The sequence below is a fragment of the Kogia breviceps genome, chromosome 12, assembly GCF_026419965.1.
Source record: "Kogia breviceps isolate mKogBre1 chromosome 12, mKogBre1 haplotype 1, whole genome shotgun sequence".
Lineage (NCBI taxonomy): Eukaryota > Metazoa > Chordata > Mammalia > Artiodactyla > Physeteridae > Kogia > Kogia breviceps.
Genome location: NC_081321.1, coordinates 57,580,226 through 57,598,094, shown reverse-complemented (window position 1 = coordinate 57,598,094; position 17,869 = coordinate 57,580,226). Strand labels below are relative to the sequence as shown.

At 33.0% G+C, this 17,869-nt stretch overlaps 1 protein-coding gene across 8 annotated transcripts in view; it reads right to left on the bottom strand.

The window, feature by feature from the left end:
- CNOT2 (CCR4-NOT transcription complex subunit 2) overlaps window positions 1–17,869 on the bottom strand; it is a 117,141-nt gene that overhangs the window by 32,062 nt on the left and 67,210 nt on the right. For all 8 annotated transcript variants that reach the window (XM_059080242.2, XM_059080238.2, XM_059080243.2 and 5 more), the window contains 2 exons: window positions 12,200–12,322; window positions 1,761–1,827 (listed from right to left, as the gene is read on the bottom strand). In XM_059080242.2, the coding sequence (XP_058936225.1) occupies window positions 1,761–1,827; window positions 12,200–12,322 (190 nt within the window). The remainder of the gene's footprint in view (window positions 1–1,760; window positions 1,828–12,199; window positions 12,323–17,869) is intronic.

Here is a 17,869-nt window from a genome sequence, read left to right as displayed (position 1 = left end):
ATGCTACAATAATAAAGCCATTTATTATACTAAACTCCAACAGTAAATATTTGTCGTATGTAATTTCTTTTTAAATTACTAAGTACCTTAAAATACTTTTCCTAATGAAAATAACTTTGCTCATTTATTAATCTTTGTATATCCTTAACCATCAGCACAATCATGTACACAAATTAAGTCAATAAATGTCTACCTTACCAATGAAATAACTATATTCCAAACCTAATCCATTCTATAACTTAGCCTGATTATAACTTCACATTTGTAGGTTAAAAAAATTAGATCAGATTTTCAAAGTCCATATAGCTGATTATATTATAAAATAATTGCCATTCTCCTTCATTAAATAACCTTGTCTTCTCAAATATAACTTTTCTCTATTTCATTATCTACTTCCTGCTGTGATAAATTGTGGGCTTTAAAAAGAAAGCAATGTAAGTTCTTTGCAGTTTCTCTATAGAAATAAAGGGTAGCTTTAAAATTTAACTAGATATTTTGAACGTAAGGGTTACCAGAAAGGTGAAAGTAGTAGGCTTCAAACAAAAACAGTCCAAATGAAACAAACTGCTGGCTAATAACATTCCCTCAATAACTAGAATGAACATTTGCTGATAAATAAGCAACATCTTTTTTGTGTAATAAAAGGCTTAAAAATGTTTTCTACTTAACTAGAGAAAAACTAGTATCTGTAATTAATAATTTCCTTACTAATTCTGTACTAACAAAATTGTGTTTCATAGCAAAAAGAATGCCACAAGAGGTAGAGAGAAAAAAAAAAGATGGAAACTATATTTGTCTAGCAAAGTAAGTTGTTTCCCCTTACTAAATTTCAAAATAAAATTGAAGGGTAAAGTGGTATGACAAACTACTCATATCTATAAAAACTTTGCCTTTTATTATACTGGGAAAGGGTTCCAAATCACATAACTGATTTTTATTTGAAGATGGTTAAATTATTTGGTCATCAGATTGTCTGCTTCAGTTACCCTATTATTTTGTAATCTTTGATGGGAATTTACATCCCTTTTAACACTCCCCTCCCACTACAGAGATGAGAGATCAGCAGTCTCTGACATTAAAAGATATGACAAATCTTATTAATATATAAAAGTTTGGAAAATTAATTTTAAAAAGGGAAAATTTTATAATTTAGTTTTATAAAAATTATGTCATAATAATAGTTAACATTTATTGAGCGCTTACTATGCGCCAGGCACTGTGCTGAGAGGTATAAAAGTATTACAACATAGAAAAGAAATAAAATCTTGTATATGGAAAAAGCTTTGAACTGTTAGTCAAAAACAGAGATTGTATACCCAGACTGAGCCAAAGTAAAAGAAGTATTTGCTAAACAAAGAGAACATTTCACAAACTGCTAGGTAATGGGCTTACATTAATAATATGACCAAAAAACACAAACAAAACAACCTACTTAACTGACCATCAAAAAACCTTTAACTTCCTCCGACTGAAAACATAGAGAATGTCTATTTTTAATTTGTTTAGCAAATCTTCTTCAAAAATATTGCAAAGGAACATACACATACAAAAGATGAAGAAATAAATTTTGATCTACCCTGTATCCAAATAATTTTGAATTAGAAAGGTCTGAAATAATGAGGTTTTTCGCTAATAAGAAAAAATTAAATACCCTTCCTTTTAAACCCTACAATAAACCCACAAGGGCAGCATTATTCTTTATTTGGTAGTTATTTTTTTTCTTTAAATAAAGTATCCCAGAATAAATACAAAATTCTTACTTTGTTGCCCGTATAAACTTGCCCCAAACTGAGACAGCTGACCTGATGTAGATGGTGATGCCAGCATCTAGAAACAAATTAATTATATTAGAGCATAAAGAAAGTACACAGAACATTGCACTGACACTTTACAAATCTGTACAACATATCATAATATGTGAGAATCAAATCCGTATTTCCCAATCTTCAGAAAAACAAAAACAAACATTGCATAATAAATTCCATGTTACTTAAGAGCGTATCACAAATGCATGACATCAAACTACGCAAATAAAATTAATTTTTGATCACTACAAAGTATTTTTTCCCCAGTTACTCTAAATGAACTATGACAGCATCATTACCTTACTTGAAAAAAACCAAACTAGGCTAACAAATACATGTAGACAGTACTTCAAAAAGTCTAAATTTAAGTAAAATTACTTGATTCTTAAATAATATATTAAGCTAAATTCTAAATTCAGTTTATTAAAGTTGAAAATAAAATTACCTAAATAGAAGTTTTCTATTTTGTAATAGTTACTGATTTTTATATAGAAATATGTGTATCAAATGGGTAGAAAATACTAACAAACATACACACAACCATGTACGTGGAGAGGTGATACAATACCAAAGGACAAACCCAAAATACTTACAAATATGTATAGACATGGTATATAATGTACATTGCATGTACATTAATGGCACTTGTGTACTATGCCTTTCAATTTTTTGCATCATCTTTTCTTTCCTAGAATGAAAATTCTTTGAAGGCATGCTATATTAATTTTTTACTTCTTCATAGAGACTAGTGCTGCATGTGGCAGTGCTATAAAAAACTAGATACGTAAACTGAGTAAATGAAAATGTGTACGTGTAAGTGCATGTCTGTGTATTCCCTGTCTTATATTAAGCAACCATCAAAACACCGTAATTAAATAAGACATGAGCTATGTCATCAAAAGGGTTATACTCTAGTGGAAGGACAGAATGAATTACACAACTAATTATGTTCCAAGGCACAGTGTGGTAAGTGCTCTTAAGGAAGTATAAAGTATCACTGGAGGAAGATATTTCTAAAAAAGGGTGAGGTAACAGGAATACTTTGTAGAATGGTAACATCTGATGTGGTTACAGATGAGGGGTCTTCCAGTGTGAGAATACGCAGTGAGTGCAATAAAAGTTAGTGACATGATTAGAATACAAACAAAATAAGAAGCATCAGTGACTGAACAATAGGGTAATTAGGGAAGGGAGATAAGGCCTACCCTACACACACTGGGGAACAGAAGAATGGGAAATAAGAGTGATGGGACCAGATGCAAAAGGTCTTCTTAAATGTTATGCAAAGATGGCTACTAACTATGGCGATAAAGAGAAAAAATAATTTTAAGCCAGGAAGTGACATGATCAAACTGTGCTTTGGGAAGATAATTCCAACAGCAAAACTGGATGAAAATGGTAAGATACTAAGCTAGAACAGGAGAAATGCGACTACGAAGGAGTCCTATTGAAATGGTTGAGATATAGGGGGAAAGAGATGGGTGGAGAATCACCAGACAGGGAACTATCAGAGGCCTCTCTGGTTTCCAGTAAAGGACTGGGCTGACATTGACCACAGTAGGAAAGCCGGGGGAGAAATATTTAAACAGTAGAGGTTTATACAATACACATTTCATGCTATTTTCATGTCAAAATTCTAAATTGTTTTAATTATTCTGAAATGCACGCAAGTTTTTATACAATAGTAGTTTTAAACTAATGACATACACCAGACTCTTCTGGGGTTGGGCTAAGTTACTACTCTAAACACAGCAGTATTTAAATATAGTAACACATTTTCTAAAAAAGCATCAAACCTTATAAATATTCCTTCTGAAATCTGGAGGGTATACAATATAAACAGTTAAACTGAAAGAATACGCATTTTGTGCCTGACCAAGTTCTTTTGTTAGGTACAATTATCGTTACTATTACCGCATAATCGCAAATATTTTAAGCACATTAAAGGTTCATTTCTAAATTGCAAGAACAAGATCAAAGAACATATGTAACATACAATGAAGCTTTAGTTGGTGACAGAAGGTAAAATGTTTATAATAAAATGCCTTAACAATCATGATTTTCTGTTATCATTATAAGCTATAAACAAAAGTAAAGAAGTATAGTTTCCAAAGGCTTCACATAAAAGATGCTGGCCAGCATGAATCCATGACTTAGAATGATCCATAATGTGAACATTCTAGAATGGACTACTAAAAATTTTACTTTTCCCAGAAATGTGTATGTTTATTGAGCACATAACTCCAAAGAACAAATATTTTAGAGTCTACTTTCTCATAAAGGTTATACATCCACAAGTGAGTTATAGGTATGCCAACATATCACTCCTCTCAGCACTGGGAGATAAAGTAGAGAAGACGACAAAACATGAAGGTAAAGGGGGAATGGCTCCCTGGGCCAAATATTTGAGTCGAAGAGCAGCAGGGTGACCCATTTACCAATATGACATATTAAATATTATCATTTTCTCTATGTGTGAGGTACATGAAGAAGGTTAGTAAACAATGCTTTACAGAAACATGAAGGCAGTTTGTTTAATGGTTTATAACCTTCAAACCATCCAAGTAAAATAAGCATTGATCAGCCATACAGACCGATGTTAAAATGACTGCTTCAAAATGTGTCAAAAATGAAAATATATAATTTCTTATAAAATCAATACTAGCGGTATGTATTTTTAAACTCTGAAAACATGCTTCATGAAATATATCAGTGCTAAAAATGGATTTTAAAATGGATTTAACATACAATGAAGGAATATGGGGTAGAAACACTATTTACAAGCGCAAAGAAAATACACAAGAAATGTACTCTGGCACAGAAATAACTACAATTAACAGACGAGAGAAAATTTATATAATTTTTTAACTGCTGAAAGTTAATTGTATAGAGGTAAACTTCTTAGAAAAATATAGAACTTTAGATCAAGAGACATATTAGAGTAGCGAATATAAGCATAAGTGGAAAGAGCCCGGCTTTGAGTCAGAAAAAAATCTAGGTTTGAATCCTGACTCTGCCTCTTACCTATGGGAGAGCCGAGCCTGTTTCCTTCCTGTAAGATGGAAATAACACTACCCTACATTATAGAGTTGAAGTGAAGATTAAATTAGATAAGATATACACATATTAAGTGCTCAATAAATGGTAGCAGCTGCTGCTAGTAATCTAATCTTCCTCCCAATGCAGGACTCTCATTAATAGCAATCAGAGGGGCAGCCTTAGGGGAATTTATTGAATAGTACCCTAATTTTATATTCATTTTTTGCTTAAGAAGCTAAAGAAAGAAGTTTATCAAATGAATTCTAGATAAAATAAGGAAGAGAACTTGTGTTCTTAGAGGGGGAAAATAGTAGAAAAAGATTAAATGTCACACAATCAGTAGAATGCTGAAACCAATAAGCAGGTTACTGTGTTCCCAGTCTAAAACCATTATAACTATATTCTTCCTCATTTCTCAAACAGTCTATAATACAACACTTCATTCAAACAACAACAAAAACCAGGAAGCAACTAGAAGAAACAGTAATGTAATACAAGTTATTTTCCTGACTCAACAAAGAGCTCCTTTATCCTTTTGCTTAATATACAGAATATCAAGGAAATCAACAAGTTGGAAACTGTACTTCTAAAATTATTTCCACTGTTACTAGATATAATTCTGAAATCCATGACCAAAAAAACTCTAAAATTATTTTGTTTTACAAAATGTATATTTGAAAAACTTAATAATAGGCCATCTGGCTCCTTCCAGCAATCCATAACAGGAAAGAAGTGTTAATTATTCTATTCCCCTCATGCTTCCCAACAGTGATCACCTCTTGCCATTATTCCCTCCAATAAAATGTACCTTCAATCACAAAACCTCTTTCAAGAAATATTAAAATCAGTATGGTCAAGAAATAATTTTCTACATAAAAAATGACTTCAAAATGCAACAAAGTTTTATTAAATAAAAATTCCCTGACCACAAAAGCAATTTAAAAATGAAATATATAAGTTCTTAAAGGTTCCTTAAAAATTCATTGTACAATATACTTAAAGGTATGGTGATAATATAAATCCTAGCATTCTGTTATTTATTCCAGGATGAAAACAACAAAGAAATATGATTTTGATTATATCATATCTACAAACAGAAAAAAAACAAAGAAAGAAAGTTTTAAATCTAGATAGAATCTGAAAAACATTTAAAAATTAAAAACAGTATGGTTAAAAAAATAAGAAACCACTGAAGTCAGAATGAAATCTAGTAAACAAAAAGAAAGACTATTAGAAGATAATATATTAAAAAGACCAAAAGAAGAAAAGGACAAGAGAGGAAGCAGGCAGAAAAACAAAATAGTCAATAAGTCATAGGACCTGGTAGCTTATGAATCAGAAATCAATAACAAATTATGAGTTTACCAGATATTTCAAGTAATTTTGATTAAAACATTAAGTTTTCAAAAATAACATTTTCAGAAAGTGTAATATATGCTGAAATAGTCAATGTAATTAACTCCTATTACATTTAACAATCAAACATTTAACATTCGAAACATACTAAAGAAAGTATGGCAATGAAGATCTCTCTATTATATTGTCTGAATTTTAGGTTAGAGTCAAACCACAAATTTAAAGGTATATTAAAGGCTCTTAATATGCATTGCTAAACTGTTTTCTACAAAGTTTGTATTAATTATGCTTCCACAGCAGTTACTTCAACATTCCCTCACAGATAATGGCTACTCTTCTACTTAAAAACAAAACCCAAAAAACCAAATAACAACAACAAAAACCCTCTTTGCTAGTATGAGAGGAATAAAATGGTATTTTCTGACTCTGATTTTTTATGATTGTTATTACTAGATGAAAAATTTTCTAATTATTTTTGTAGATGTATCAAAACTTGTTATATCTTTTAAGTATACCATTTTAACTCCCTTTTATAAATAGGCTTTTACCTTTAAAATACAGTTTGAAGATTATTTAAATGGAAATGCATTTAAGAGATTTTACAACACTGCCTTCAAATCATTTGACATTTAATTCTAATTTCTTTCAAGTCTGATTTATTTAACTCTATTAGGTTATTATTGCAATATAAAATTTTGACATACTTATATACAAATTAAAAGTTTTAAAGGTTATTTTTCAGTTTTTTAAGGTAAACAATCGTATCATCTGCAAATAATATTAATTTTCAATATCAACTCATTTCCTTCCCTTTCTCTAACAAAAAGACTCAGTAAGAGCCCACTATCTCCTACACCTTATAATAAGTTCTAAGAACACAGCAGTAAACTAGAGAGGCAAGGTCGCTGCCTTTGTTAAACTTAAATGCTAGTGGAGTAGACAGGAGAATAAATAATTAATAAATACACACTTCAGGAAGAGATAGCTGCTGTAACTGTTAAAATGCAAGAAAGAAGTTAGGATATAGTAGTAGTAGTAGTACTGATAGTATACAAGGCTACTTAGGAAAAGAGTGATCAGAAAGGCTTCTCGGGTAAGATAGATTAACAGATACCTGGATGTAGTGAGAGAGAATACCATGTGAAGATCTGAAAAAACTAAGTGCAAGGTCCTGAGACAGAAACAAATTCAATGAGCTAGAGAGTCAGCCAGGATGACTCTGTATGTAGTTAAACACTAACCATGAGGATGACAACAATAATGGTGATAGAAGGTATCCTTATTTTATATTAGATTTTAACAAAATACTTATTATAAATTGGCCTGAGAGAAATCCTAGTTGCCATAGTTGCTGTAGACTAACACAAGTATGAGTTAGGTACGAGTTCAAAATGGTTGCCATTTGTCAAAACAAGGAAGTAGTCTACTCTAATCAGTTTCATGAGTTTTTTTTTTTTTTAATTAAGGATAGGTGCTACATTTCATGTCTTTACAGCACATATTAAAACAAGGGAAAAGAGGTTCCCACAAGTTTGTGCATCTAAAATGATTATGCTTAAGAATCACCAAATGAGTGCAACAAAGACTCAAAAGACTAGAAAATACGTTAGCAATCAAAATACAGATATAGTTTTTAAGAAAACCCGAAAATTGCTTAGATTATACTGCCCCCAAAGAGTTGTCTGTTGTGTCTTGTATGAATGTTTTTCATTTTCTATAAGTCTCCAAAAAAAGATTATAATTAAAAACAAATAATTAAAAATCACACAATTACATGATACAGGAACTATCAGTATCCAAGCTTTACATATAGATAAGGAAACCAAGGCACGGAAGAGGTCATATAACTTGCCCAAAGCCACAGAGCTAATAAATGACAGCACTAAGATTCAAAAAAGGAAAGGGAGAAATCAAGCCCACATCTGCCTACGATTTACTTAATCTTGTGAAAACATTTAAGTAATATATCTGTAATATTTATATTACTTTTATACCTCAAAAACAGCAAATTCAGCATTCTTTTGAAAGACACATACATGTACAGGCATCTCTTGAAATAAAAGGCCTTGGAAAATATGAAGTAGCCCTAAAGAAATACTTAGCAATTTAATCAGCACACAATCTTATAAAGAACAGTTTACCAAATACTTCTACAACCATGCGTGTGATGAAGAAACAATTACGTTTTATGCTCTATGGTTAGGGTAAATCAGGACTTGGTTAGGTTTGGGGGGGGGTCTTTTTGCTTTGGGGTTGTTTTTTTGGATAGTTGGCTTAAAGATTCACTCAACTACTGGCCAGTTTTCCTTTATCATAAATTACAATTTAACATAATTTTCTCACTGTTGCCAGGAAGTCTGTAAAAGAATACAAAATTATCCCAGTCATTTATTTATTATGTTTAAATTTTGTCTCTTTAAAAGCATTATAAAGCACAAAATAATTATTACCTGCAGATGATATACATAACTACCGAAAAAACCAAAAGAATCAATGGCATAATGTTATTATTATAGTAGCAACATTTAATATTTACTATTTCATCTTCTATAAGTTTTGCATAGTTATCATTCAGTCCTTAAAACCACCACCCATTAGACATGTACTATTTTTCTTATTTCATAGATGAGAAAACTGAGACATACAGAGACTGAGTAACTTGCCCAAGGGCACAGCTAGTAAACCCTGTGACTGAGATATAAACTCATAAAATAGAATGTCCAGAGCCCATACTCCCAATCAACAAAAACTAATAAAGAGTTTTGTGAGGTAGTTGGTTATAAAATAAATATATACACATACATACTATTTTATATATCAGTAAAAACCAATTAGAAAAATGTAATGAAAACAGCAACCATAAAACCCTACTTATTAAACAGCATAAAGAACAGAAATAGAAGAGAGACATACTCTTCTGAAAGAAGGTAAACATCAGTATAAATGCGCAACAGTCAAAAACATTTTTGTAAAGGATGTGAAAGACCTTACCTGACTGAGATGTGAAAACTGCCTATAAAGCTACAGCTGTTCAACTATGTTGTAGTTCTTCCAAAGAATCAATATGATATACAGAACAAGAGTTAAGAAACAGGCCAAAAAAATCAGACATTAGTATATTTAAGGGAGAATTCCAATTAGCCATAAATGAATGGTCTAACTCAGGGGTGGGCAATTTACTGAATGCAGGCCAAATCCAGCACACTGTTTATATTTGTAGGGTGCATAAATTAAGAATGGTTTTTCACATTTTAAATGGTTATATAAATACCTACATATTATCCTTTTATTTAGCCTCTTGGCCCACAAAGCCTAAAATATTTACTATCTGGTTCTTTATGGAAAAGTCATCTAACCTGTGATCTAAACTATAAAAAAAGTGTTGGGACAACTGGATACCAGATAACCTTATGGGGGTGGGGGAGTGGCATGAGGAGGGTAATCTGGCATCACAAAATTCACACCTTAATCCAAAACACATTTCTAATGAATGTTAAGTTATATGTGTAGAATTAAGCACAGAAGTGCTAGAAGAAAGTAGGTGGAGAAAGTCTTCCTAGGTATGATCTCAAAAACTGAAAACATTAAAACCAAAAAACCCACACAAAACTGATGAGTCAAATTCAATAAAAATGATAAATATTTTTATATTAAAAATATCTGAAAGCAAAAATACTGAAAAACTATTTATGACAAGAGGTTATTAACCTTAATATATGGAAAACACTGACAAATAAACAAGACATCTTCTCAAAAGAGAAATAGAAAATGGCACAAAAACAGTAATCCACAAAGGAAGAAATAAAAATGGCCAACTACACGGAAAAGACACATTGCCGTGTGTGTGTGTGTGTGTGTGTGTGTGTGTGTGTGTGTGTGTGTGTGTGTAAATTAAGCAATGTTTTACTGCACATTAAAACAGTAAGTTTCTTTTGTCTATCTGTAAAAACTTAAAGATAATAGCTGGTATTCTCAAGGGCACAGAGAGTGCTGATGAGAGTAAAAATTGTTACAAACTTTCTAGTGAAAGACATGTCAATATGGCCCAGAGATTTAACTACTAATATATTTTAAAATAAAAATATGTGAAATACAGAATCAAAATTTTAGCTGTAAATTGTTCCCGACTAGCATTATTGGTAATTTTTCCCTCCCCGATCCCATGCATATTTTCTAAAATTTGTACAGTACCCCTTACTATTTTGTAATGAAAAAAGTATCAGCAACACAGAAATTTATAAGTAGCTACTATATTATTATTCCCATTTTCAGATGAGAAAACTGAGGCTTGGAGAAGTTCTTGCTAATAGGCAAAGCCAAGATGCAAACCCATATCTGTCCTGTTGTAGAGCCCAAATTCTTAATCTCCATGTCTTACTACCTTATTAATTAATTTAAAATAGTTTTGTGAAGCAAATCATTCTGTTATTTCTGTGACAATTAACCTGGAATAGTAACCAACATATGTATATGACTGTATGTAATAATTCTGACTAAAAAATTCTGACATATAATACAGTATTTCTGTTCCCTAGAAGACAGACATCTCTGTCATTCATTCTCTGCACATACTTTTTTAAGAATTTCAGTTTGAAAGCTTTATATCTTCCTGATAAGAATGAATGTATTTCATCAATAAGTAATATTCCACTACCATTTTTGCATCAATCTTAACTTGCACTGTACAATCACAGTAACACACATGTAGATTAGTTTCTGCAGTGATGCTACCGGAAAGACACCCCAAATTATTTAACTATAACACCAATTCTTAACCTTAGAAATTTATGTAAAAATTAATTCAGTTATAATTTACATCAAATAGCTAGAAAGGCAGTAAGATAACAGAAAATTAATTAGATGACATTATTCTGTCAGCTATTCAACTGCACAAGAAAGCCACCAAACACAAAATTTGAAAACAGTCCTAACAATGCACTTGATAGTTTGTTGCCAAAATGACACAATTTTCAAATAAAAATAAAGGGGAATAACACCAAAACAGAAAAACAAAACAAAATAAAACCCCACCAAAATTCTAACTTAAACCTTGAGTAAGCCTATTTGTGAAATTCTAAGACATAGGAAGTAATTTTCTAATGATCAATTTAATGAAAAATGATGGCATTTGTCACAAAATTTAGAATTTTAAAACATCAGTAAGAATCTCATTAGATTAATATCTAGAGTAAATTGCTGTATAGACAGGGAAATTAGGAATAGCAAATTTATAAAAGTTTGAAAGGGGGAAAAAAGTTGGGCAGGTACAAAGTACAAGAATGCAACTGGTCTGACTACAGTATACAGTGTATAATTTAAAGTAGCTTACCAGAATTTGAAAACAACAATGGAATTTATTTTAAAACATTTTATCAATTTGCTAATTATGACTTGGCTGTGTTCTAAATCCTTTCATTCCAAAAGGGATGACTGAACTACTAACCTCCCAAAGCATTTAACTCATACTTCTATAATATATCATCTTCCATGTTTTTGAATACAGTTCTTCAAAATTTTTCTATTGTAGCATACCTATAGCTAACAGAGGAGAGACGGTCTGCCTATATGAGGTCTAGGATTATAACCAGGATATTAGAAAGCAAAGGAAAGGTTTCATTGCAGCCTGACACTATATCTTTAAATCTGTACATATCAGCTTTCTGCTCTTTATAAAAGTACTGTTTTAATATAAAAACAAGTTATTTCACAAATTACAAAAACAATCGATGTTCTAGAAGTAATACCTTGTTCACCCCATGTCTTTTGAGTACTTCCTCCCACAGTATTACCATATCCCAACTTGAGAATCATACAGCATTTTGTCTCCAATAAGAATGTAAGAAAGCTCATCATCTTTGTATGCCCAGGGCCTAGTACTATGCCTAAAACATAGACACTCAACCAAAGGTGGTACTCTACAGTTCATATACTGCTTTTCAGGAATCATAAAGAAACAGACATATACTATTGAGTAAACACAGCTTAACTGGTTAACTTACATCTTTTTCTGACCGATGTGGAAACATAGAAGACTGGCTGTAGTACATGTTTTCGTCATGGTAGTCACTGTCGACCCCCTCTACAAACTTCTTTCTTGAAGCACCAAACATGCTGTTTGTCACCTAAACAAAAATATTACTATTATCAAGAATAATGTTTTGGAAAATGTCAGGCTTTACCTTACTCCTATGTGGAAAACATAAAATGAAGGGAGCATTGCTAAGATAAAGAAACAGATCAACTAAGAATTAATGATACAGGTGAGAAAGTCATAACAATGTAGTAGTAAATGTTTACTTTCAGGCCCTGAAATCAAGAGGAGAAACTTAAAGTCTGTCACATGCCATGATTCCAATTATTTTAAAAGAAAAAATATTACTTATTCTTGAATATTGGCAACCCAATATAATTTTCCCATACAAAGATTTTTTAAAAATTAAGTTTGGGTTTAATTATTCAAAATTTTCACATGCATCTTCAACATTAGTGTCTTTGTCATCGTTATACCTTCTTTTTAAATTACGTTTTCCAGAGCATATCATCTTTACTTACAATCTAAGTTCACTGAGATATAGCATTTTGAGTCCATGTATACTGGTACACTGGAAATCTTATCTCAAGCCACAAGCTCTCACTAATGTAATAGTAGGATAATTTTTTCACTCATCATCCTGGTATAAATTTATGATCTCTACTACATAACCTGCTTACTCTTTTGCTTTTTAAAGTCTTTACCATATCCAACACTAGTAATTTTGAGCCCTCATCAAGATAATTACTAAACCTGTGCTAATTTTTATTTTATTTTATTCTTTCCATAAGGTGACCTGTATAAAGCTTCCAAAACTATCAACTGACAGGTTATTTAATTAAGGTCAATGTGTCTTATCCCTAAATAGTACTTTGCAGTTCAAAGTAAACTGAAATGTCATGATAGGAGAGATTTGTAAAGACTAGAATACACAGTGACTATATTTTTTTCACAAAAAAAATGGGGAAAAACTCATCAAATTTGACATCCATCTGGTACACTCATTATGAATAGGGGTATTTTCTTCCACTGTAAGAAAAAAGGAACTTTCTTCTACTTCTCATTTCAAAATGAAACACTGTAGTTACTGCTGTTAATCAGTAGACATGGTTAACTGGTATACTGCAGATTTTAAGGCCAAATTTGATGTGCAAGTTTGTTGAAAACACCCATGTTATTTAATAATTACTTTATATTTTAAGTTCCTTGTTAAATCTGTAAGAAACTCAAATATTTAAGTATTCTTCCTGTTGAAGTCTGAGAAAAAGCTATTCAGTTAAATATGAACACCAGTCTGAAGACAACTTAACCACTGCTTTGCTGTATGTTTTTAGGCTATATATCTCTTTAGGTGTGAAATACAGAAAGATATTTTCAAGGATCTATTAATTTGTTAGAACACACTTTATCTTCTTTGGGCAGTGGACTCCCTGGTGAATCTCAGGCAAGTGCTTCTATAACTCTGAATGTAATTTTAGGGACTAGGTAGGATTCCTCATGCCTAGCCTCTAACCCCCTAAGTAGTCCCTAATAGGAAAGAGAGGTTTTTTAGTGAGTTTTATTTCAGAAAAGTAACAGTGGAAAAAAGCACTTTAGAGTCTGCAAATTAAGACTCTTTACACATGAGATTTTAAAGGTTTGTTGTGTAAAAGTTAAGGATACATTTAATTCTCTTTAAAGGACAATTACTACTGAGTTCTAATTCTAAAAAAAGGATAAACACAGGAAAATGGCATGAAACTTGCAGAATTCACTAAAATTTCAGGAGCCTACCAGGGTATTTCTCATCAAATTTTATGTACATAAGTTAAGTCAAATGGATGCAAAGTGAACTTTAACAATTGTGATGTAACATTTATCATCAAAACCAATTAGACTCTTAGAATCCTAAAATTGAAATTAATTGTATTGAATAAAAAAGTTTCATTCTAATATTGTGCAAAGAAGTTTTACTGTTTTGAAAGCAAAACTAAACATGTGAAATGCCTCAGACAGAGGAAAAACAGAAATGTTCTCTTTCATCAATACCAAATTTTCCCAGACTCACAGTGTGTGTGCCAGAGGGAGGGAGAGAAAACACAAACATGTAGAATTTCATTTTTGTTTTGTGTGCTTCAACACAGAAATTACACAACAGTGAAAATACTAATTATTTTTACATGACTTCAGAAAAAAAAAAAAAAAATGAGGTAAGAGTGTAATACTCTACCTTCAAATGCAAGCCCCAGTCCCAGGGATGGGTACTGGTATGAAACAAAGAATTCTCTGATTCATGGCAAAATCAGAAAGAAAAAGGAAGACAACATAGTAAGTTTTTCAAAAAAGCTAGTTTTGGACTTCTCTGGTGGCACAGTGGTTAAGAATCCACCTGGCAATGCAGGGTACACGGGTTTGAGCCCTGGTCCGGGAAGATCCACATGCCGTGGAACAACTAAGATCGTGCACCACAACTACTGAGACTGCGTTCTAAAGCCTGCGAGCCATAATTACTGAGCCCGCACGCCTAGAGCCCGTGCTCTGCAACGAGAAGCCACCGCAATGAGAAGCCCACACACAAGAGTAGCCCCCGCTCGCCGCAGCTAGAGAAAGCCAGCGCACAGCAACAAAGACCCAACTCAGCCAAAAAAAAAAAAAAAAGAGTTTTATTTAATTTTAAAGGGTGTGTCCTGTATTCCATATAGAATGATGGAATGGAGTAGAAAAGTATTTTAGACTAGCCAGGAAGGGTGAAACTAGGAAAGTAACAATGAAGCAGAGAAGTAAAGGAACTAACTAGGTAAAGACAGACAGGAAGAGCAGGCAGTGCAAAATGAACAGCAAGATCCTCAGTGGTGCGGGTCAAGCAGAATGAATTCAGTGAACATGGTAGGAACTGAAGTCAGAGATACTAGTGTCAGCAGATCATGTGCCTTGCAGGCCTGGGGAACTCTGGATTTTATTCTATGTGAAAATGAGAAGTCAAGAGAAGATTTGGGGGAATTCCCTGGTGGTCCAGTGGTTAGGACTCGGTGCTTTCACTGCCATGGGCCCAGGTTCAATACCTGGTCGGGGAACTAAGATCCCACAAGCTGCACAACGCAGTCAAAAAAAAAAAAAACAAAAGAGAGAGAGGATCTGTGGGCAGTTTAAGTGACATAATTTGGCATATTTTATTTATGTATATACTTAATATGATTGTAGGTACTCTGTAAGGAATGGACAAAAGGGGACAAGAGTGGAAGCAGGGAAACAGGTTGGTGAGAGATGATGGTGGCTCAGTCTACAGTGGTAGTGGTAGGGGATATGTCAACACTGTACTGAAATATATTAAGATGACTGGTTATGTCATATTATTAAAGTCAATTTGATAATAAGAAATTTTAAAAACTAATTTAAAGACAAAATCATACTTCATTCTACATTACATATAAAATTTGTTTAAATATTTGGTATATACAATTTGTCAGCTTTCTTCAAGCAAACATATAAAGGGCTTATATCAATTCTGTTAACTGACCAGCTTCTCTCTCAACTCTCGTATCACATGTTTTAACAAAGGAGAAGTAACAACTGAGATTTCACCAAGAAAAATACATGAAATATGTTGTACCAAAAGCAATGTTTCTTAAGTCTTTTTTGAATACAGATCTAAAACATGTAACTAAGACATTTTATATTTGCTTTGATTCCATAAGAACTAATCAGGAGATACACACACATATGGTTAGCTTACACTAATTCTTTCTATCAGCTTGACAACCCTCCCCCCTCAAAAAAAGAGTTGGCCTCAAAATGTAGTAGAGAGGAATTAAACTGACAAGCAGAATGGAAGCACTAAGTTGGCTGGATTTTCCCAGTAAACACCTTCATTACTTAATTAGGACTAGCTATGAGTTCCTAAGGTCTAACATTCTTAATATATAAATACAATATTTCAAAGCCAAATGCAGTAACTCAGAATGCTAACAGAAGAATTCATAAAACCTCAAACTTGAAATATTCTTAACTAACAACTTCAAAAATGGGTAAAGTGGCCCCTGATCCAGGTGGGATGAACGGTAATTACAAAAGGGAAGGAATAAGAGGCAAGGCCTGGAGCTTTTTAAATGGTCACAGAAACAAAGTAGGACACTTTACAAGTGAAACTTCAAAAATAAATTTAGATAGATAGCTAGATAGCTAGATAAGTAGATAGACAGGTAGACAGACAGGAAAGGGTGAAAAATAGATCATATCCAAGGCAGGATGGGCGGTATTTAATCTTGCACAATTTTCCTTCAGCAAGACCTCTGGAGAGGAACTTACTCTAAAATCATTTATTGTCTATCATGCTGGCATGCTGGCCCAGGCATGGAATCCTATTCCCAGGGAACAGAAACACATCCCATGGCAGAGTGGTCCTTTTCCTGATAGTAAACAAATATAGTTTGACTTTGAAATCTATCTCCAGTCTTAAGGTTCCAGCAGCATATTTTAAAGTGCTGCTAGACATTTCTGTATGAGAAGTACATTTTAATAAACTAAATCAGTAATATTTAAAACTGACTTTCTGAGTTACTTTCTCCTGTTCTGTTCTGCGTATCATCACATTCTAACCTTTCTTCACAGTGGCTTTCACATTTGTTTTTTGCCATTCTACCTATCACCTTCTTAGTTTAAGCTATGAACTAGATTTTTTTTAGCCCTTTGACTGATCTCCCTTCACATTTCAGTGAACATGTTGAGGGCTTCCTATATGAATTATGCCAAAAACTGTGCCAATGAACACAAAAGCTGAGTAACAGCCCCAAGTCTTTTTTTTTTTTTTTTTTTTTTTTTTTTGCGGTATGCGGGCCTCTCACTGTTGTGGCCTCTCCCGTTGCGGAGCACAGGCTCCGGACGCGCAGGCTCAGCGGCCATGGCTCACGGGCCCAGCCGCTCCGCGGCACGTGGGATCCTCCCGGACCAGGGCACGAACCCGTGTCTCCTGCATCGGCAGGCGGACTCCCAACCACTGCGCCACCAGGGAAGCCCAGCCCCAAGTCTTGAATAAGCTCACAGCCTAGCCAGAAGAAACACCTGTAAATAAACAATTATAGTATGAAAATCTATACAGGTGTTTTGGGAACACAAATAAGGGAATATCTAACTCTGAATGAAACAACTGAAAGATCTTATAAAGTAATATTTGAACAAATATTTAAATTTGTTAAAAAAATTTTTTATTTTAAAAAAAGGAGAAGAGTGTAGGGTGGGAGATGTAGCAAACTTTGGCATAAGAAACAGCAGGCCTAAGTTCTCGGAAGTGAGAGATAGCCCAGAAACACAAAACTTTTAATACAGCCAACAAGGAGGATGTCTGGAAGGACAATGACAGGTGGTAAGGAAAAATAGGCTAAATTTCAATGCCAGGTTAAGAGGGTAAGGATATAGATGGGAAAGCCAGGTACAAAAATCTAGGTGAAGACTTGCCTCAACTAACACTTGACTATGATGTCATATTCATAACCACTACAATGACTCTGTCACTTTCCTACTCTCATATCTCTTGTTAATTTCCCATAAAGGATGCAGACCAATATTCCTGAGATCATGACCTTAACATAATTTTGCAGCAGTAATTATCTCAAAATCCAACAACAACCTTATGCCTCAGCTAAATGTGGGTTATTCACAGTTG